This window comes from Canis lupus, chromosome 5 (genome assembly GCF_003254725.2).
Source record: "Canis lupus dingo isolate Sandy chromosome 5, ASM325472v2, whole genome shotgun sequence".
Lineage (NCBI taxonomy): Eukaryota > Metazoa > Chordata > Mammalia > Carnivora > Canidae > Canis > Canis lupus.
Window position 1 is genome coordinate 62,932,098 of NC_064247.1, and position 23,344 is coordinate 62,955,441.

The 23,344-nt window shown below is 42.9% G+C and overlaps 1 protein-coding gene across 1 annotated transcript in view; it reads left to right on the forward strand.

The window, feature by feature from the left end:
* The first annotated feature begins 311 nt into the window (after window positions 1–311).
* SLC25A33 (solute carrier family 25 member 33) overlaps window positions 312–23,344 on the forward strand; it is a 35,648-nt gene continuing 12,615 nt past the window's right edge. The window contains exons 1-2 of the mRNA XM_025427241.3: window positions 312–620; window positions 13,266–13,445. Coding sequence (XP_025283026.1) covers window positions 565–620; window positions 13,266–13,445 — 236 coding nt within the window. The 5' untranslated portion in view covers window positions 312–564. The remainder of the gene's footprint in view (window positions 621–13,265; window positions 13,446–23,344) is intronic.

Genomic DNA, 23,344 nt, shown 5'->3' on the forward strand with positions numbered 1-23,344 from the left:
CTTTTTGCACATCGTATCACAAAATCGCAACTGAACTGAAAATAGACTGAAAAAACGGTCGGGAAGTCCGGGCCCCGGGTCCCCCCGGGCTTTGCCTAGCCGGGTTTCTCCGCGTCGGAGCGGGTACCAGGCAGCCTCGGCCGGTTCTGGCTCCCGGCGCCCCGGCCCAAGCAGGCCCCGCCCACCGGCCCGACCGCGCAGTCGCCCCACCCACGTCCGGCGCCGGCCAATGGGCGCGCGGGATCCGGGCCCACACCCCCGCCGCGTGCCGCCCCGGGCTCGCGCAGCCGCGTGACGACACGGCCCGGCCCCCGCCACGTGACGGCCGCGCGCCGGGCTCCGGCTGGTGCTGGGCTCGCGCCGCAGAGGCCGGTGAGGCGCCGGCGGCCACGCCGCGGAGGGCGCAGCGCGGGGGAGCGGGGAGTCGGGGCGCGCGCGCATGGCGGGGGCGCCGGCGGCCGCCTGAGGGCAGCCGGGCGAGCGGAGCGGGCCACCTCGCGCATCCCTCGAGCGACCTCGCGCCCGCGGCACCCGGCGGCGGCGGGCCGCGGAGCCGGCGCGGCCATGGCGACGGGCACCCAGCAGAAGGAGAACACGCTGCTTCACCTCTTCGCCGGCGGGTGAGCGTCCTGGCCCCACCGCACCTCGCGGGCCCCCCACCCCCGCGGCGCCCTGGGGCGCCCCGGCCGGCCGGCCGCCCTCCCCAGGCCCGAGCGCGGGCTCCTGGAGGCGGAGGAAGTCCCGACGGTGGGGAGGCCCCGGGGGCGCGGGCCTTCCCCGCCCCGGGCCGCATCCTCCGAGGGCGGTTTTACCCCGTGCCCGCCGCGCTCCCGCGGCCTCGCCTGCTTTTTCTCCTTTTCGACAATTAGAAGCTGGTGTGACGAGCGTCACTCGGGGGCGGTCCTGCCTGGCCCTTGTGGCTCGGTCCGCCCTACGCCCTCCCGGCTGGCGGCGCCGGTCGTGCCGCACTCGCCGTCCTTCTGCCTGGATTGCGCTCCGGGGCCTTTCCCCCAAGGCCCTGGGCAGTCTGACTCGTGGATGCTCGGGCGCGGCGCCGGGGGGCGGGGGGCTTCCTCCGGGCAGACAGTCTGGAGGCCGGGCAGCAGGTGATGGACATCAGCCGGGGCCCGCAGGGTGCTGGCGTTCCGAGATGCTGGCCAGCAAGCAACCTGTGGGAGGGCTCCTGGGGGCCCTCGGGGTGGGGGCGGGAACGAGGTCCGGAAGATGTGTTGAAATGCTTTCCACCTGCTGGTGGACGCTTCTCCCGAAAGATGTGCCTTGTGTTTTGAGAGCTGCATTTTTTTTTTCATCATCATGCACATATTTTTCAGGGGTGGCAACGCATTTTTAGGGACGTTGGGTGGTAGGGAGGTTAGGAAGGGAGCTGCTTTGTTTCTTTTCTTTCTTTTTTTTTTTTTTCCCAGAAAATAGTAGTGAAGATGTGTTCGAGCATTAGTGATTTTCTTTTAATACAGCCAGTGGCTCTGGGTCTTTTTTAAGTCTTCCAGATATTTTGTCTTATTTGAAGACCTCGCAAGCCTGGCACAGCAATTCTAAAGTGTAGGACGTTCTGCATAAACTAGAATTTATTCTAGATTATCATCTTGAGTATTTTAGTTGCAGCTTAGACTGAGGTATGTTCGTTATTTCAGACTAGTATCGGTTGAGAAAACTTAACTTGCAAAATAACTACGATGAAAGTGTGCTTATTATGGGTGATCACCCACTCTGTTTCTCCAAATAAAAAATGTTGGTTCTTCATACGTAGGGAGAATTTCTCATTCATCTCTTTCTTGTCATTCCCTCTTCATCCTTTCACTTCATCTCCCAGTGTTTCCTGAGAGTCACAGGGGTAAGGGGGTAGCATTTCTGAAGTCACACAGGATATTAATTGGTCATTCTGAGGAATTTTAAACAGGTTGGCCATGTTAAAGGCATCTCTCAAGCCAAGAAGGGTAACTGAAAAATGATTTTATACTCCATGATTTTGATTTCATGATGTTAGTGAGGTGGGCTTTACAAAAATCCTTTGTACTCAAGATTAGGAGAGTTACATGCTCCGGAGCAGCCTCTGTTAGGCTTGCTGCATAATCCATTGCCCTGTCTTGCTGAATCTCCCTACCCGCCCTTCACAGTGCCCTCTGGCTGCTGATTCTCGGCCGAGCACCAGCCTCCTGTGACGAGGGAAACTGCAGTAGCTGGGGCTTGCAAGGACTGATTAAAATGTAGAGGGTTTATTAGAATGGTGCCTGAAGCCATTGCATTTAACAGGTTCCTTCTTAAGCAGCAGTTCGGGATTACTTGCAGACACAGTCAAAAAAGAAAATAAATCTTCCAACAGGATGCTTTCAGAGTAACTAATTGGATTTTGATTCATTCCCACTAGCCTGAAATACATTATTTCAATTTCTTTAAGGGAAGAGCATTAAAGGAGCTAAGTATTAAAAAAAAAAAAAGGAGCTAAGTATTGAGTGCTTAGTATATTATATAGTTAAAATCAGTAAACCCAGTGGATCCACCTGGTGTGATGGCTGATAGCACTGCTTTGCTCTACGTAACTAGTTTTCACTGTTAAGCTGGCATCTTTACAAAGAACTGAAATTCAGGTCTTTGAAAAGAAGTCAGAGCCCTTTGTTTATAAATTGGTCACATTTCTTCTGTTGAATAGCCATTGGACTCTTAAGATCAAACAGGTTTAATGCTGTCACTAGTTAATGATATTGGACGATTGTTTTTATCAGGTAGCAGAGACTTAGGTTTAGTTGAAAATTAACTTTAGAGCGTGGGAAATAAAAACTACACCCGAAACAACTCAGTCTTTTAAATTTTTTTGATTTTTTTTTTAAAACCATTTCTTGGGCTCTTTGCAAAGGTAAAAATACTCCTGTTTTAATCTGTAATAGTCCTCTTTTTAACAGTGTTACCCTTAAAGAAGAGAACTGGAGAAAAAACCACCCACAAATCAACACCTAAAATAAGCGCTTTAAGAAATGGTTCTATGCATGTGTACATGTACTAAATGTAATTCCATAGCTAGTTTTAAAATAGGCTTATATTCTTTAAATTGCTTTCTTCTTAGTAATACACTGAGTTTTAATGGCAGTATGTAGTGAATTTTCTAGGTAACCCTTTAATCAGTCCTTAATGTTGGGTGGTTGCAGTGAGGAAGGCAAACTCAGCTTCCAAGGCCAGTGACTGGAATGTAGAATGTTATAGTAACTTTACCACAGGGCTACCTAACTTATAACTTTTTCTGATGACCTACTTTCTTTTTAATCTTGTTTCTTATTTTTTGCTAACATGAATAACTAGATATCCTTATGTGTAGTTCTCTGGTTACTTCCTTAGGATAAACCACTAATGGTATAGTTGCTGAGTCAAAACACATTTTTAAGGCTTTTGGTATCTCCCAGCACATTCATAACCAGTTCTTAAAATGTATTACTTCTGCATGAACAAACATCATTCACTTGATGTTGATTTTTAGTATCTTTAGGGATTCTGTGGTTTTCTGCTTCCTTCCTCCCAAAATCTGGGCAGTATCATCAATATAAAAAACCTATTCAAACAGATTTTGTTACTATATAGCAAAACCTGTAGTTCCTTTCTACTCTTTAGACTCTCTCAGTAAGAGAGAGGCTGAAATCCTCTGAAGTTGCCCATCTGAGGCTAGACCTTATGTCTGTTAAGAAAAATCCTTTAAACTTTCCTTCTCACATGTCTTGGGGGTTCTCATAGTCCATATAGTGTTAGTGATGCCCTTCAGCTGTTAAACTAGCAGTGACAGCCAGGTGATGACTTAGTAGACATGCTCAGCACCTGAAATAGCTGGGCTAAGCTGCCACTGGAGTTAGTGGGGGGCAGCCTGGATTATATGCTTTAGTCCTCTTTTTGTAGCATGATTTTTTTCTTTTGTCATCAAAAATACATATCTTTAAAAATCTATTTTAGTGGGAATATGGTATGTCTTTAAGGTTTTAAAATACATAATCAAGATAATTTTCAAGATTCAGTATTTCATTTACCCTCCCCCCTTCCATTATGGGCAGCTGTCACCTGGTATACTTCTGTGCTGTGCTTGTCTATGGATGTAATCTGTATCAGCTAATGGTTACTTTTGGAGTGTTAGGCACATATTCCTGTGTTTGCCAGGGGACCAATGCAAAGAAGGTGCAAGATTTATTTAAAATGCTTAAGGAATAGGTATAGTGTGCACGTAATACTTTATATAGGCATACCTACATATAGATATATTGAGAATATAAGCTTTCATTTCATCAGTGTACTTTTTATATGTGACAAACATTTTTCAATACTATATGGTTTTTGTATGAAAGATTCCTGCTAGAAGTAAGCTTCATGAGAATAGCAGCCATGTCTGTTTTCATCACTAGTATATCGCGAGTCCGGTATCACACGTATTACACATGCTTGGTCAGTACTTGTTTAAATGAATAAAAGGTAGTGTGTGTCTTATCTGGGGGTTTAGATTTATGTGGCCTGCTAAATTGTCCCAAATAAAGAGAAGCAGTACTTTGATTATTTACAAATTGTGAACATGGTTCTATATTAACATTTGCTGAAACTATATTGGCGTAAGGTAACATTTTGGATTTGTGTATTTGCAAAAAATAATGATTCTCTTCAGGTTCAGAAAGTACTACAGGATTTTTTAATCCATTCATAGGGTGCTATTTAAATTTTCTTTCTAAATGAAATGGAATATAGGACATAGTATCTAAAAGGTAATTAGCTGCATTGAAACTAGACATTTTGGTTTGACTTGAGTAAATACAGAATTTGCATGATCCAAATCTTCTATGCCAGGTATTCAAATGAGACATTCCAGAAAAGTATATGTAAAGAAGCACTAGTGTTTTCAAGTAGTGACTATAGAGTTAGTAGATGAAAAGAGAATTACTGAAGGCCACAGATTGGGACCACAGATTGTCTGACAGTATCATTTGTTGGTGGAATCCATGGTGTAGATAAGTATAAGCTCTGAATCTGGAAAGTAGTTTACTATCCATTAGGTAGCGATTATAATAAAGAGCAGATTGGTCTTGGCTTTAGTGCCTAAGATGAGTGAGTGTATATATGGAAAACAAGTTCTTGTTGAAAACATCTAGTTGTTGTTTGTTTTTTATTAGAGGCAAAGCAGGAAGAACTTCAGCCTTTTTTTTTTTTTTAAGATTTTATTCATGAGAGAGAGATAGAGGCAGAGACATAGGCAGAGGGAGAAGCAGGCTCCCTGCAGGAAGCCCAATGTGTGGGACTCAATCCCAAGATCCCAGGATCACGACCTGAGCCAAAGGCAGATGCTCAACCACCACTGAGCCACCCAGGCATCCCTGTTCTTTAAGATTTTATTTGTTTATTCGTGAGAGCCACTGAGAGAGGCAGAGACACAGGCAGAGGGAGAAGCAGGCTCCCAGGACCCCAGGATCACACCCTGAGCCAAAGGCAGATGCTCAACCACTGAGCTACTCAGGTGCCCCCCAAAACATCTGGTTTTAGAAAGGTGTCCTTGTTACTTGATACTCAGAGTTAAAAGGTAAAAGTTTGTCCGGATAATTAAAAGTTTTTGTGTCTCCGGTCACATGAAGATAAAAGAAAAAATCCAGTGTATATATTGTAGTCGTGGTAGTCTAGCTTTGTTCTGCTGTAAAGTGGAGGAGAGGAGCCTCTTCCATGGGCAGAGGGATATCAAGTAAGGCTTAGGAAGGTGAAAAGATTAAATCCACATGTGTGTACTAAACCCAAGACTTCAGTTCTGGGCAAGAAAGAATGAAAGAAAGTTGGGGGGAGGGCATTCAGGAATATGTAGTAGGAGGGAAAAGGCACAGAAAATCCAGATGATAATTTTTTTAGAAAATTGGGCAAATAGATTTCAGAGAGCAACTCTCTCTTATGACTGCTCCCAGACATGTAATTTATTGTATTATTGAATTTATTGAACTGCTCACTGTTCGTAGCCTTTGTGCTACTCTGTCCAAACCCTTTCCCAGTGTATGGAATATCCCACAGAGAATTATCTCTGAACTTTGGCATCAGTGGATAGAGCAGTATTACCTTAGGAGCAAAATTAAATGAACATCCAAGGAGTTTCCTCATAGCTGTTGGAAACATAGCCTACTAGCTACATGAGTCCCAACTACTTTTGGAAGATTACGGATAATAGTAAAATTCTGTAAGTGCTTTCTTGAAAAAGGAGGATGTACTTTTTTTTTTTTAATTGACTAGGGTCATTTAGGAGGCTTTCATTTGTAAGTAATAAAAAACTCACTTCCAGCTGGCTTGATTATTGGCACATGGACCTAAATTCTAGAGAGAGAGAACAGGCTTTGGTGAGGGCTTATTTAAGTGGCTCAACAATGTCAATATGGAACCCCTCATTGATTGCCATGTTCCAGAAATATCTGTGTGATTCCAAGATTGGTCACTGCATGAACTCGGAATGGTTCCCTGCAGCTCCTAGTGTTTCTCCACCATTGAAAAGTCTTGAGCTTAATCTGATTGGACCAACTTGGACGTGCACCCATCTCTAAACCGGTTCTGCTCCTAGGGGATTATTCTGTTTGTTTTGGGCTGAATCATGTGGCCATCTCTGAACAGATGACATGGCAATGTAGATGGTGTTATGTTGATTAAGTGAGTCAGGTATAAAACTAGAAATGGGTTCAATACTACCTAAACTATATGACATAAGACATTTGGAGTCTTGTTAAGACTTCATTAAGGAGGAAGGGAATGGATGCTGGGGAGGCAACCAGCAATGCCCTCCACATCGGTTGTACTGTTTTCAAGTAGATTGTCCATTTTATTGATCTAGAACAGAGGTTCTCAACCTTGGCCCAACAATTTTTTGGCAAAGGGCAGGATATTACTGTGGGGTTTCCCATGCATCCCATGTAGGATGTTTAATAGCAACCCTGGTCTCAACCCACTAGATGCTAGTATAGTATCCCCTCCCCCAGTAGCAACAGCCAACGATGTCTCCATACCTTACTTGATGTCCCTCGGATGGGGACATAACTGCCACAGTTGAGAACCACTGGTCTAGAGCAGTGCTCTGCAGACTAATCACACAGCCCTGTGGTTAAAATGTTTATGCATGTATAAATTTATATTATCCTATTAATTTTATACATATTGTAAAGCATATATACAAAATAGAAATTAAATAGTAGAGATTATACAAAATTGAAATTTTTTTTTTCTGTAATTTTTCTTTCCCCACCAGGCCAGTATTCTATTGTGCACACTTAGGAGTATGCCCCCACTTTGAAGATTAGTGATCTGAAATACTGGTATCCAATCAGACTTGCTTTCCCGATGATGTGATGCCAACACTGCCACCATATAATTGATCATTGGATGTGACTTTTTCTATTGTCTGTGCTTTGGCTCCTGTGACCCTCAGCTGAACCAAGAGGCATTTACCCTGAGACTTAAAGATGCAGAATCTGGGATCCCTGGGTGGCGCAGCGGTTTGGCGCCTGTCTTTGGCCCAGGGCGTGATCCTGGAGACCCGGGATCGAATCCCACGTCGGGCTCCCGGTGCATGGAGCCTGCTTCTCACTCTGCCTGTGTCTCTGCCTCTCTCTCTCTCTCTGTGTGACTATCATAAATAAATAAAAATAAAAAAAAATCTTTAAAAGATGCAGAATCTGCCTGACTGCCATTGACCACTTCACCCCAGATTGTATATACAGAGCAAACAGGCTATAGTTGTTAGTGTTGTGGCAGGTGGAGTATTGGGAGAGCGTTTTGCTGTCCCCAGTCCCTATTGGTCTGGGTTGTAGGTTGAGGGAATTTGTAAGGATGGTACCTTGCTCTCTGGCCAGTGCTTCCTGCAGGTAGGTTGTTAGCCCATGCCAGCTGGATGAGGAGGAACTGGTGTGGTGTGCTTGGGATGGATATGGGGGGACTTCCCACCAAGAGCCAACTTCACTGCCTCCTGACAGGGAAGAATGAATACTCTAGTGGGACGCCGCTTGGTGTCAAGGAGCATGGGGACCAGAAGAGGGGAAGGCACGCAGGGAGGGACTGCTCGAGGGACCACTATGGGGGTTCCCAGTATTGGGGCCTGTGGTGAGATGGAACACCACTCCAAGAAGGTTTGCACACCACCTACACTGAAATCATAACGTCTGCCAAGGCCATTAGCAAAACACACAGCCAGGTGGGCCCACAGCAAACAGAAACCAACCACATGAAACCACTTTACTTGGGGGACGCCTGGGTGGCTCAGTGTTTGGGCGTCTGCCTTGGCTCAGGACGTGATCCCAGGGTCTCAGGATCAAGTCTCACATCCGGCTCCCTGCATGGAGCCTGCTTCTCCCTCTGCCCGTGTCTCTGCCTCTGTCTCTCTCTCTGGGCTCTCATGAATATATAAGTAAAATCTTTTTGTTTTGTTTTGTTTTGTTTTTTAAATAAGTAAAATCTTAAAAAAACAAAAAACAAAAAAAAAACTTCACTCCTCTGTCCTCGTGCCCAGAGGACCCTTAAAGGAATGGAAGAGAAAGAGCAGACCCAAGTCTCCTCAAGCCATACTTCTGGCTGGCATTGCTGGAGGGAGGTTTTGAATGAGATTTGAGATAGAAGTTTTGGACACACCTGAATTTGAAGACCTGGAGTTACCAGAAAGTCATGGAATCTGTCCATTGATAAGAAAGGGGGAATTCAGTAGAGCACAACTGAAAAGCAGACACGGAGGGAGGACTGGTGGATGGAGCTGCTAATATCTTTTTTTGAATTGAGACTCATGAAAAGCCCAGTTAATAAATACTGCACAGAGTCACAGTGGACAGGGCTTTATGTGAGCTGAGTGACCATGGTTAGGAGCCAAGCTAATACCGAAGGTCATCTTTGTATCAAAGAATTGAGAATTGGCAGGAACTTTTTTCTATAAATAATGTAATTTGTTGTAATCACAAGTGCTTTGGACCCAACATGATTAAATGTTTTTAGAAAAATTTGGAAAGCCAATTCAAAGAAGTCAGTTTATACTCCCAGACTGATGGATGTGCTATGTGCTGGTTCATGAAGAAAGGAAAAAAAGGGATCCCTGGGTGGCGCAGCGGTTTAGCACCTGCCTTTGGCCCAGGGCGCAATCCTGGAGACCCGGGATCGAATCCCACGTCGGGCTCCCGGTGCATGGAGCCTGCTTCTCCCTCTGCCTGTGTCTGCTTCTCTCTCTCTCTCTCTCTCTCTCTCTCTCTCTCTGTGACTATCATAAATAAATAAAAATTAAAAAGGAAAAAAAAAAGTTGAGCTGAAATAAGATTCTGTGAAATGTTTTTTTTTTTTTTTTCTGTGAAATGTTTCTATTTCAAGAAGAATCTTCTCTGGAAATTTCAGTTTAGTATCAGAACTTCTTTCCTTATAATCAGAAGTATTTTCGTGGTGATGTTTCCAACATAGGTTAATAACTTAAAATTTTTTAATGACTTAAAACATTTAAAATGACTTACAGTTGAGAGATCTGGGTGGCTCAGCGGTTGAGCATCTGCTCGGGGCATGATCCTGCCTCTCTCTTTGTGTCTCTCATGAATAAATAAATAAAAATCTTTTTTTTAAATTTTTTTTTTTTTTTAATTTTTTTTATTTATTTATGATAGTCACAGAGAGAGAGAGAGGCAGAGACACAGGCAGAGGGAGAAGCAGGCTCCATGCACCGGGAGCCTGATGTGGGATTCGATCCCGGGTCTCCAGGATCGCGCCCTGGGCCAAAGGCAGGCGCCAAACCGCTGCGCCACCCAGGGATCCCAAAATCTTAAAAAAAAATGACTTACAGTTGATGATGGTTTCTCATCTAAGGTTTCAAGTAGGTAGGGAGGGGCTCACCTGCTGAATAGTTGCTTCTTACCACTGTTTATAGTTGGCATTGTTTCCCCCATTTTGTCATTGCCTGTAACACTGTGAGGTGACATCACTCTGTCTTGTAGAAGAGGTGCCTGAGTGCACCTTGGTTTGTCCCCTGGTGAGGAGTCTAGAAAGCCTAGGTCTTTTCACCACAACCACCACCCCCTCCTGCCATAGGCACAGGGTATAACACATAAGAAGGTGTGTGGTAGTGATCATAGTCTGCTAGCCTCAAAGAGGTCACCAGCTTGCTATCAGGAGGGCACTTGCTTTCTGGGGCAGGCATACCTTCCAGTGGGTCATCCTTTGATCAGTGGCATGGATTTGGTTGATGGTTGGCCAAAGTGAGGAATGTAACTGACATGGGGACAAAGCAAAGGTGGCTGACCTGTGTCGTGTTTGAACTTGTTGACTTTCTTATGAAAGACTACCCAGAAGTTCTGGGTTTTTTTTTCAGCAACGTGGAGTCATGTTATTGAACATAGATTTCAGATGTTTACCCTTACTCTGTAGTGTGTGTGAGTTTTCTAATGTCTTTAAATGTTAAGCCTTTTATTTTTTTATTTAATTTTTATTTATTTATGATAGTCACACAGAGAGAGAGAGAGAGAGAGAGAGGCAGAGACATAGGCAGAGGGAGAAGCAGGCTCCATGCACCAGGAGCCCGACGTGGGATTCAATCCCTGGTCTCCAGGATCGCGCCCTGGGCTAAAGGCAGGCGCTAAACCGCTGTGCCACCCAGGGATCCCAATGTTAAGCCTTTTAAAACACATGGTCGTTTTTCTAATAGGTAAGGGTAATTTATTTCGTGTGAATGGAGATGAATTAGTTGATTTTTACCTTTTTTTTTTAAACACTCCCCACTATATCCCATTTTCTTTAGACATATTCTAGTGCTTAGAGCAAATTATACAGACCAGTGTTCAGTTAGACTCACGATTTTTCATTGGTGCAGAAGAACACAGAATTATAAAGGCCTAATTGTCAAATAGGCAATTTGTCATGTATAGTGAATGTAAATAGTCTAAATTAGATAACAAAACTATCTTTCCATCATCCTATAGTGGGAAGAACATTGGATTTGGTCTCAGTTTAGCTACTTAGTCACTTTGTGACTTTGAAAAAGTACATGACCTCATTGAGACCAGGGATCCCCATCTAAAAACAAAAGACAATACCACTGGCAAAACCCTTGAAGGTCAAATGATGGTTGTCTGATACACGTCAAGTCTTTCCTGCCATTCTGACTGTGATCCCCTAAATTGCTTGATGGCCTTTGGCCCACAGTTCAGAAAACCTTGTGCTACGTAAATAGTTCAATTTACGGTACATTACCAACATGATTTTAAAGCAGGTTTGCTTAAATAGCCAAAAATTACCATTTTCCTCTACACTCTCCCCCTAGTTTGTACATTTCATACTTCTCGTGGTGAATGGTAGTTCCTACCTTATATAGGATAGTTGGAGAATTGAATGTCTGTCATAACATAGTCACTGGCAGTAATGCTGTTATTTAAACTGATAACTTCCAGCTCTGAGTTGTCATTGTACTTGTTCTTTGGAACTTTGGGCTCCTGATTTTAAAATACCACATGGAATTTTACTTCATTCCTTACTTCACCATTTGTGTTGGGTGCTAGATTCACTTCTAAATTTCCAACATTTACATCTGGTGGCATAGGGAAGCTAACTTGAGTACTGTGTCTGCCAGAGCCTGTCCTTTCTTGATGTTGCTGTTTCCCAGTCACAGGTGCTGGTGCTTAGCATTTTTATTGAGCCGCCTGTTTGGCAGGTGTTATCCTACCTGTGTGCAAGAGTATGTGAATACTCAGCCCCTCCCTACAAGGAGCTCCCGGGCTAAGGGAACCTTTGACAGAAGGTAGAAAGTATGTGCTATTTTTCAAACATTTAGATCCCCTGAAAGACATTGTCCTTGAAATCTGAATTCAGTAATTCTTCACTTAGCAAATACTGTTTGTACACTTGAGTTCTGATGCCAGGGATATAACGAGTAAGACACAGGTCCTGATCATCAGTGTTTCCCAAAGAGTAACACTAGTGGGATGGTTTTAGATGGTCCCTGACATTATTAATCATGGCTAGCCCATCAGACATGCAATTTCATGGACATTATTGTTTAAGAAAAGATGAGGGGCACCTGGGGGGCCCAGTCGGTTAGGTTTTCGACTCATGATCTCAGCTCAGGGTCTTTTTTTTTTTTTTTTTTTAAGATTCATTCATTCATTCATTCATTCATGAGAGACATGGAGACAGAGGCAGAGGGAGAAGCAGGATACCCGCAGGGAGCCTGATGTGGAACTCGAATCTGGGACCCTGGGATCGTGCCCTGGGCCAAAGGCAAACGCTCAACTGCTGAGCCACCAGGTGTCCCTCCTTTTTTTTTTTTTTTTTTTTTTTTAAGATTTATGCAAGCACATGTGTGAGAGTGCAGGAGGGTGGGGGGTCTAGGAGAGGGAGAAGGAGAGAGGGAGTCCGGAGTCTCAAACAGACTTCATACTGAGTATGGAGCTGGACATGGGCTCAGTCTCACAACCCTGAGATCGTGACCTGAGCTGAAACCAAGAGTCCAGCGCTTAACTGAGCCACCCAGGTGCCCCTCAGCTCAGGTCTTGATCTCAGGGTTGGGAGTTCAAGACTGGCGTTGGGCTCCATGCTAGGTGTGGAGCCTACTTTAAAAAAGAGAAAAAAGAAAGTGGGTATTTTAGAATAAATAATTGAATTGTCTTGAAAAATATTTAAATTTTTAAATTCAGTTAATATTTTGACATGAACAAACTATAAAGAGTGGTCAGGGGGAACCCTGATCCAGAGAGACTGAGGGATGCTTAAGGAGTTCATTTTAAGGAGCTTTAACTTAATTTTCAGTGGAGGCCAAATTAATCATACTCTAATGGAAGTCTGTGTTGTAGAGAACATTGATTTCTCAAAATAGTAAAATTCCCTGAGTAACTTTCAATTGTGCAAAGGTGAATTGTCTAGAAGAGTCACTGCAGCATGGCAGTGAAGTTAGAAATGACGAGCACTCCTAATGGGTTAAAATGGTAGACATTGGCACAGAGTCCTAGTGTATGGTCATCATAGATGATACTGTAGGTGAAGGTACAGCCTCGGAGAGACGGAGTGATGACCAGCAGGCAGGTAAGTGAGGGGAGGGGTCATTAAAAAGCCAGTGATAAAAACCCAAAGGGTATGCCAACGTGTTAACAGTGGTTCTGTCTTTAGCTGCTGAGACTTCAACAAATTCTTTTTACCTCCCAGTATGTTCTAGTTGTGAAACAAACAGGTGCCTTTTTCTTTAATAGAGAAAAATGAATTTTCCCACTTTATCAGCCCAGGGAATAGTACAACTTATCCTGTTGTGATTTCTTCTCTTACAGATGTGGGGGCACGGTTGGTGCTATTTTCACTTGTCCACTAGAAGTCATTAAGACACGGTTGCAGTCTTCAAGATTAGCTCTTCGGACAGTCTATTATCCTCAGGTTCATCTGGGGACCATTAGCGGAGCTGGGATGGTGAGACCAACACCCGTGACACCTGGACTCTTCCAGGTTCTGAAGTAAGTTACCGTGCTGGACGCCAGCGCCCAATCTAAGTACAGAAGGTCTGTCAGGCTCACCAGATGCGGTGTTCTGTTTGCAGTCTTTGTCCAAACTTGAGAATTAGGTTTCCGTACTAATACCTTTGAGCTCTGACCTCCCTTGGCAGCAGGGCTACGTGTGATCATCATCCAGCAGTAGTCAAAGTAAACCTAACAAAGCAAACAAAAAATCCATTTTTAAATTGTTGCATCATGGTGTTGCTCTTGCCCGAAATCTTTGGAGGGCTGGCAAGATCTGGGTTGGTAGGGTGACATTAAAAATTTAAAGACTGTGCATAATATAGAGATAACATATTTTGATGTTTTTTGCTTGCTGTTTGGAAATAATTTCATATTTATAGAAAAGTTGCAACGTATATTTGGTGAAAGGGTTTTTTAAATGTTTGTTTCATACTGAAGCTACCTGCCTAGGATGTTATTTTTACTGCATTAAAAAATGTCTCATTTGCTTATGAAGTGACTAAATATTCACAGACTGAATATGGCCTATCAGTCTCTATGCTTAAGGCAGAATCAAATGCAGAAGAGTGCTCAGCAATACCTGAGTTTTAGCTTAGGGTCATATACTTTATTTTACTTATTTACATACTTATTTTAAAGATTTTATTTATTTATTCATGAGAGACACAGAGAAGAGAAACAGAAACATAGGCAGAGGACCCCGGGATTATGACCTTAGCCAAAGGCAGACGTTCAGCTGAGCCACCCAAGTGTCCCGGGGCCATGTACTTTAATTTTAAAAGAGGTGTTCAACAGGGGTGTCTGCCTGGCTCAGTCAGAGTGCGCAACTCTTTTTTTGTTGTTTTTTGAAAATTTACTTATTTGGGAGAGAGAGCATGAGCAGGGGTGGGTTGGAAAGGCAGTGGGAGAGGGAGAAGCAGGCTCCCCACTGAGCAAGGGAGCCCAATGAGGGGCTCGATCCCAGGACTCTGGAATCATGACCTGAGCCAAAGGCAGATGCTTAACCAACTGAACTACCCAGGTGCCCTAAGCGGGCCTAACTCTTGATTATAGAGTTGTGAGTTTGAACCCCACGTTGAGTATAGAGATTACTTAAAAATAAAAAAATAAAAGGCGGTCAATAAATAGTAGTTGAATTTAGCTAAAGATGATACTCAGATCTCTGAAACTTATCAGAGATAAGTGTTCAAGAAGGACATTGCTGTTTGTCAATATAGAGGTTTCATTGGGAAACAGAAAAAGATGTGATAAAATGGAAATGTTCTGTCTTAATAACCATATCACTTAGCACTTTGGACAGAATTCACTCACATTTTAGATAAGGTGGAATGAATTGGAAAGTGCTTAATTTATTTTTAGGCACGTTTTGTTTGTAAAGTCTACTAATGAGTCACCCGGACTTCCATGCCAGATGTGTGTATAAGAGTGCATCTGAGTTTATTCAGCAAAACTGGACAGCAAAACCAGCGGCTGAGGGCAAGGTCCCAAGTGAGAGAATCAGAAACCCAACTAGGGGAAAAGAGGGCTGGTACCCAAGAGGTACTGAGAGGATCTGTCAGTTTAGTGAAACATGGAAAAGGGCTGTGGAGACACAAAAGGCAGAAAGCCTACCTGGGAGATAGGCCCAGGAAAGATAAGCACAGAGATATGGAGGCATGTTTTGATCTGAGTAGGGAGGGAGATAAGCCCACGTCATTAAAAAACTGTGGCTGAGGAAACATCCCCATCCTGGTATGCCTTTTTATGTTTAGGCCGTGGCAGTGTCTCAAATGACACCTTTCTTCTGAGGAACACAAAGTGCTTTGAACATAATGAAACAGACAGGTAATTTGCCAACTTTACTGACACCCCCCCCCCCCCCAAAAAAAAACTTCCTCTTATGTGCTTGCCAAATAACTCATGACTAGTGGATTTGTCTATTTACTGTAACTGGAACCTGTTAGCCAGAAGTTGTGGGTGTCAACAGGGCCAAGTTTGTAAGGTAAATGGGGATGTTTCTCTAGTTAAAGTTTTCAGGATGCCTGTTCTGCAACTGTAGTATCTCCATCTTTCTTCTATCTCCTGTAAATCACTCTCTCTCTTTCTCTCTCTCTCTCTCTCTCTCTCTCTATATATATATATATATATATACTTACATAAGTATTTTCCCCCAGTGAGAACAATTGTATATTAAAATGTAAGTCAAAGGAAAAAAAAAACGCCTCGCCATCTTGTGAGATATAGGAACAGTGCTCACACCACGCTACACGTAAGATAGCTCCTTTCCCTGTGGGCCCACAGCATTCATGCAGCCACAGCCACACAATCTTGAGGCCTTACTGACGCATGAGTACTTTTTAAAATCACCTATTCTATATTCACATCAAAATACGAATAATGGAAATATTAATTAACATTTTTGTCATAACATTTTATTAGAAAAGTATTTGTAAATTGGCATTTTCTACCCGAGCTGTTTCATGAAGCTTTCTTTCCTCAGCTTGACGTATATATACATTTTTTTAAGACTCTCAACTGCTGTTTATTAGCTTTTGAGTTAGAAAATGACCATGTTTCTGTGGTATCATTCCATCAATTTTTCACAAGAATCCTTAAGTGAGCATTCAGATGTGAAATTAGTTTATAGATGAGGAAATGCAGATAAGGGGTTAAGTGACTTGCCTAATGTCATCTCAATATATATTCACCTTAAAATAGATTTCTAGGGGGATCCCTGGGTGGCTTAGCGGTTTAGTGCCTGTCTTTGGCCCAGGGCGCGATCCTGGAGTCCCAGGATCGAGTCCCGCATCGGGCTCCCGGCATGGAGCCTGCTTCTCTCTCTGCCTGTCTCTCTCTCTCTCTCTCTCTCTCTCTCTCTCTCTCTCTGTGTGTGTGTGTCTATCATGAATAAATAAATAAAATCTTTTTAAAAAATAAATAGATTTCTAAGGAAGATTTGAAGCAGCTAAGAGTAAAGTAGATGAGGATACCCCCCTGCTCACACGAAGCTTGGCTGCTGCTTCTGCCCCTTTGCTGAGTCTCTGTGACAACCTTTTTTTTTTTTTTTTTTTTAAAGATTTTATTTATTTATTCATGATAGACAGGCAGAGACACAGAGGGAGAAGCAGGCTCCCAGCAAGGAACTCAGTCCTGACCCCAGGATCATGCCCTGAGCCAAAGGCAGACACTCAACTGCTGAGCCACCCAAGTCTCCCTCCGTGACAACCTCTTGATGTTGGAGGGCCCCAAGGGCTCCTGTGGTGTTCCCCTGCCCTAGCGACAGCCAGATCATGCTTTAGTCTTGCAACTCTAAGTACCACCTGTAAGCTGACAATGTTTCTCCTCTGAGCCTCCCACGTTAGTCCAGCTGGGTGTTTGACCTCTCAGCTGGGGTGTTCTCTGGGCATCCAAAGTGTAATTTGTGCAAAACTGAACTTCCCCAAACCTACTGCTCCCAAAGTCTTCTCTGTCCATTAAAGACAACCCCATCCTTCCCATTCTGGATCTTTGAAACCCCAGAGGCATCCTGAGACCTTATTTCTCAAAACCCCACGGGAAAATCTCTGAGCTCTGCCTTCAGAATATGTACAGAATCTGACATATTTATATATATTTTTGCACTCCTTTCTCCACCACTGTCATGATGGAGGCCACCACATCTTACTGTGTTACCAGACTAGCTTCCTAACTAGTCTTGCCACCTCCCACTTCTCACTGTGCTCTCCACAGTCCAAAAATCTCCTACTCAGACCCCTTCAGGGGCTGCCCTCTCCCTCTAAGGAAAAGCCAAAGCTGTGCCCACCACTTCACAGGCTCTACACTGTAGCTACCACCCCTCCCTTAACTTCTCCGACCTCCCCTCCTGATGTTTCTCCTCTACCCAGCTACACTGACCTCCTTTCTGTTCCTTCTCAGCCATTTAACCTGGGAACATTGAAACATTTTCTGATGAAGGGCCTTTGTACTGGACACTCTCTGCCTGACTGGCTCCCAGCTGTTACCTTTGCAGGAAGGCCTTGCGGTGACCATGTTATTTAAAACGAGCCCTCCTCTCATGCCCTATCCCTTCTTCCTGCTCTGTTTTTATCTCCAGCACTTAACCTCCATCCAACATACAGTATGGTTTACATAATTATATTGTTTATTTTCTCTCTGCCCCCACCAGAATAGAAATTCCTTGAACACAGGGACATTGATTTGTCTTGATCATTGAGGTGTCCCCATGCATGTAGAATGCTACCTGTCACATAGTAATAAGCATTCAGTACCAACAGAATGAATGAATAAATGAATGAATGAATTTTGGCATGCTGTAAGATACTGAGTATGAAGAACTCAGCACACACACCATGCCATGTAAATAATAAATATTAGCTGCTGTCATAATAGGTACTTTCTGTACTTTTTAAATTTTTTTAATTTTTTTAAAGATTTTATTTATTCAGGAGAGACAGACAGAGAGGCAGAGACCATAGTCAGAGGGAGAAGCAGGCTCCTTACAGGGAGCCTGATGTGGGACTTGATCCTGAGACTCTGGGATCATGCCCTGAGCCAAAGGCAGATGCTTAAGGCACCTGAGCCACAGGCATCCCCTTTCTGCACTTTTTAAACTTACGATTTAGGGGGATCCCTGAGTGGCTCAGCGGTTTAGCGCCTGCCTTCCACCCAGGGGGGCGCCTGCCCCCCACCCCCCCATCTGTCTCTGTCTCATGAATAAATATTTTTTAAAAAATAAATAAATAAAAATAAACTTAAGATTTATAACTGAGTTTCTTGGTGGCCAAGGCAAAAAGGGGAATATCCTATTACATAATTCTCACCTGAAGAAAGCATACTTGCTTTCCAGGGGTAATATAGGTCTCTTCCTCCTGTATTAAAAGCAGCCTGTTACCCAGCACTTACATAAAAACAGTGTGCCAGCATAAGGAAGCACGCTTTCAAGGTGGTGTAATAGATGGCAGCTACTTTTCTCGTCTCCTGCCACGCTGGTTGAAGCCACCCTGCTCTTTCACGTAGATTATTAGATAGCTTTCTCCTTCTTCCATTGACGTGGGTGAGCTATTAGGAGTGTTAATCTACAAAAAGAGAGGGCTTTTTATCTGGTAAATGACAAAAGGAGGACAAGAGTCAGGCCTTTTCTCTATACCACAAAGCCCATCAAGATTGTTCACATTTTTAGAAGACACTGGGTTACCAAAAACCCAAATGAATAAAATGGTTATTCACTTAAAACTAAGCAGCCTATTTCTAGGCTTACTCTTTCAGGCAGTAATACTTTAAAAGACTTAACAGGCAACAGAATTTGTTTATAGGAAGTTTATTTTTCAAAATGCAAATCAGTGTTTGCATGTATCTCATGTTAGGGTAACCTGTTAGGAAAAAAAAATTATCCTTCACTGGAGCACCAATAATCTTTACATTTTGAAAACAGTTACTTAAAAAAGGCAAGATGCTAGCATGTTTAGGCTCTTGCTGTTTGATTTGCCATAGGGATTTTTTTTTTAAGATTTTATTTATTTATTCATGAGAGAGACAGAGAGAGAAGGGGAGACATAGGCAGAGGGAGAAGCAGGCTCCATGTGGGAAGCCCGATGTAGTACTCGATCCCGGACCCTGGGATGTCACCCTGAGCCGAAGGCAGACGCTAAGCCACCCAGGTGTCCCTGTCATAGGGATTATTAATTAATATATGTTTATCTCTTGTGCCTGCTTTATGAGTTAATCTTTTCTTTTTTTTTCCCCCCCATCAGAGCTCCCATTCTGTAAATTACTCAGGTACTTTATTTTTGTTTTTTCAAGTACCTTTCTAATCTGAAAAGTAATGTATTAGTGAGCTAGTCTCTGTCTTGTAAAAACTTTCATGTTTAGGGATACCTGGGTGGCTTAGTGGTTGAGCGTCTGCCTTTGGCTCAGGGCATGATCCCAGGATGTGGTATCGAGTTCCGCATCGGGCTCCTTGCATAGAGCCTGCTTCTCCCTCTATCTATGTCTCTGCCTCGCTCTCTCTCTGTGTGTCTCTCATGAATAAATAAATAAAATCTCTTTAAAAATTTTATGTTCAGATGAGATCTTTGTCTTGGATTAGTCTACAGTATATGTATTGTGATTAAAACTAGCAAGGAGAGGGCAGCCCCAGTGGCGCAGCGGTTTAGCGCCGCCTGCAGCCCAGGGCATGATCCTGGAGACCCTGGATCGAGTCCCATGTCAGGCTCTCTGCATGGAGCCTGCTTCTCCCTCTGCCTGTGTCTCTGCCTCTCTCTCTTTCTCTCTCTGTCTCTATGAATAAATAAATAAAATCTTAAAAAAAAAAAATAGCAAGGAGAATGAAATGCTCCAAACAAGATCCTGATTTCCTTTTGCGTTTCTTCTCTAAATCAAAGTTGATACGACTGTGGGAAGGTCAGTCTGTATCCTAACTAACATGCTTTATTATGAAGCCAAGGCGTACCATTTATAGTAGGAACTTGATTGTTCCAGAAGAATTTTGTAAACATCCAGATAAGTTGGAAGTTTGAATTATGTAACAGATTTGACTTTTGCCCACTGTTAATATGCGTAGCTATGGAGACCGTCTTTCTGCAGTTCTTAAAAGGCCTGAGTCGCTTGAGGACACGAGTTCCCTACTGCATTATAGATGAGAGGCTTTTGGGCCTCCTGGAGCCAGAGTTCCTTAATTGTGTTTAACTGCCTCCTGGGCCTGGCTCTGTGCCCTGTCCCTTAATGGGACCACAGACAGAATCCAAGCTTTAAAAATGTTTGAGTATACTGACCATTTGAAGTCTTTTATACCCTCCTGCAAGTTGTAGGTCATTTCAAGGTGTCACTTGACACTTTTGTTCAGAGACCTTGGCTTTTTGAAAGCATAGTCCTGTTTTGAGAAAGAGTAAAAGAAAAGTATTTACAGTTGAAAACTCAAAATTCTCCTGCCTCCAGTAAGAGCCAAGTGGCTTGTTTTAGCCAGTGTGAAAGTTCACTCAAAGTGCACGAACTTCAGCTCGCGTGTTAGATTTGCAGAAACCCAAGAATGGTCTTTACCCCACCCCTTGCTTCTGTGACTTTGTGGGCTGTTGTCATGAGCTTAAGATTTTTATAACCTATGACCCACACCTTTTTTTTTTTTTTTTTTTTAAAGAACTTTTTACTTTGGGCAGCCTGGGTGGCTCAGCGGTTTAGTGCTGCCTTCAGCCCAGGGCGTGATCCTGGAGACCTGGGATCGAGTCCCATGTTGGGCTCCCTGCATGGAGCCTGCTTCTCCCTCTGCCTGTGTCTCTGCCTCTCTCTCTCTCTCTCTCTCTGTCTCTGTCTCTCATGAATGAATAAGTAAAACCTTAAAAAAAAAAAAAAAAAACTTTTTACTTTGAAGTAATTTCAGACTTACAGAAGAGTTACAGAAATGGTATAGACAACTTGGTTATATTCTTTACTTCAAGTCACCAATTTGTAATATTTGCCACATTTGTTTTTTTCATTTCTTCTCTGCATACATACATATTTTTTCTGAACCATTGGAAAATAGCTTACATGCATCACTATGCCCCTTTACCCTTGGTACTTCAACATTTATTTCCTAAGAGCAAGGTAATTCTCTTAAAGCCATGGTATAGTTTTTTCACATTCAGGAAATTCAATATTCATATATTACTTCTTAACTAATCTGCAGTCCATATTCCAGATCGATCAGTTATATGTTGTGATTGATTTAATGGAAGAACTGAATTTTAAAACTGTTCCTGCCAATATTTCCTCTGTTTCTTAGACCTTTGTCTTTTTTTTTAAGATTTTATTTATTTGAGCGAGAGAGCACAAGCAGGGGAAGGGGCAGAGGGAGAACTCCCCCTGAGCGGGAAACGCCTCGGAGCTCAGGACCCTGGGATCACAATCTGGGAAGGCAGAGGCTCACCCAGCTAAGCCACCCAGATGCCCCCACTCTGGTATTAGACCTTTTTCAAGGAGCCTTTCTTTCTTCCTTGCTGTGTTGTTTCTTGATTTGTTTAACATTAAGATATAATTCACATACCAAACAATTTACCCATTTAAAGAATACCATTCAGCCGTTCTTAGTATGTACACAGAGTTTTGTGTGACCAATACTACTAATTTGACTTTAGAACATTTTCATCCCTACTAAAAGAAATCTCTCACTCATTTGCAGTCACTCCCCATCACCCAGCCCCAGCCTAGGCAATCAATCACTAATTTCTTTCTCTGTATTTGTCTCCTCTGCACATTTCATATAAATAAAATAATACAACATAGGCCCTTCTGTGTCTGGCTGCTTTCACTTTTAACCAAATGTTTCTTGAAGGTCATCCTTGTGTGTATCAGTACTTCCTTTTTATTGCCAAGTGATGTTATATTGTATAGCTAGGTTTCATTTTAAACGCTGTGCTTTTACATTCTCTAGGTGCCATGAAAAAAAAAGAAAGGTACACTCTATTTAGAGTGAGATGCACTCTCTAATTGTGTAGTATCTCACACAGAGGTCCTTCATGCAATACTCGGGGGTGACCAGAGGGTTTAGGCTGGGCTACACAAACAAGAGTGTGTCATGGGATCCCATAAAAGGGCCCAGGCTGATAACTGCCAGTGAGAAAAACATTCTATGATAAGAAAATAAGACTATTGTTTAAAAAGAAAAGAAGAAAAAAAAAAAAGAAAAGAAAAGAAGACTGTTGTCTTCCTAATATTTTGGAATAAATTAATTATTTAGATGGAACTGAGATCCACTTTATTATTATTCACATATCCTAAAATTTTTCCTTTTAAAAGTGTATAATTCAGTGGTTACAGAGTTATGTAACCACCACCACTATCTAATTCTAGAACATTTTCATCACCCCAAAGGAAGCATGTACCCACTAGCAGTCTTTCCCAACTCCCCCTACTCCACCCTGGCAATCACAGATCTACTCCATCTCTGTGGTTAGGAGTGTTCTTCTCTTGGAGGCTCTTGTAAATGGAATCAGTTTTTATCTCTGTATTCAGATTGTTCATTGCTACTGTGTAGAAATACAATTGATTTTTGTATATTGATCCTATATCCTGCAACCTTGCTGAACTTATTAGTTATAGTAATCGTTTAGTGTATTAATTAGTATTTCTATGTTAATGATTGTGTAGTCTATGTGAATAGAATTTTGCTGGGGCATGCCTGGGTGGCTCAGTCAGTGAAGCCTCCGACTCTCGATCTCGGCTCAGGTTTTGATCTCAGGGTTGTGAATTCAAAAGCCCCATGTTGAGCCTCACTTAAAAAAAAAAGTTCTGTTTTTTCCTTTCAATCTAGATACCTTTTATTTCTTTTTTCTTTTTTTTCTTTTTTAATTTATTTATGATAGTCACACAGAGAGACAGAGGCAGAGACACAAGCAGAGGGAGAAGCAGGCTCCATGCACCGGGAGCCCGATGTGGGATTCGATCCTGGGTCTCCAGGATCGCGCCCTGGGCCAAAGGCAGGCGCCAAACCACTGCGCCACCCAGGGATCCCTTATTTCTTCTTTCTTATCTAATTGCTAGTCTGCTACTTTTGAAGACAGCTCTTACAGGTGCAAATATACTTTCATTTTCAAGCAATTGAAATATTTTATAAACATCCAAAAATTTGAAGAAAGAAGCCAAAGTTCAAATGTTTTAGTTTGTACATTCAGGAACTCTAGACCGTGAAAAACTACATTGACCTGAAAAAGGAAAGAAGAGGAAGGAAAGCTTCCTTCCTCTTTCTGGATAAAACTTGAACATTGCCTAGCATACCAGGGACCAGATAACTGAACCTCTTCACCAAAAATTTCAGCTTTGTTTCCAGAAATTTTATGGGAAAAGTGGAAGGTGGTAGAAATAAAATTGGCAGGATTCAGAATCTTTACCAATAGCTTTTCCATAAAGTGGAACACAACTGTTTTATTTTACCTTCGAAGTCATAA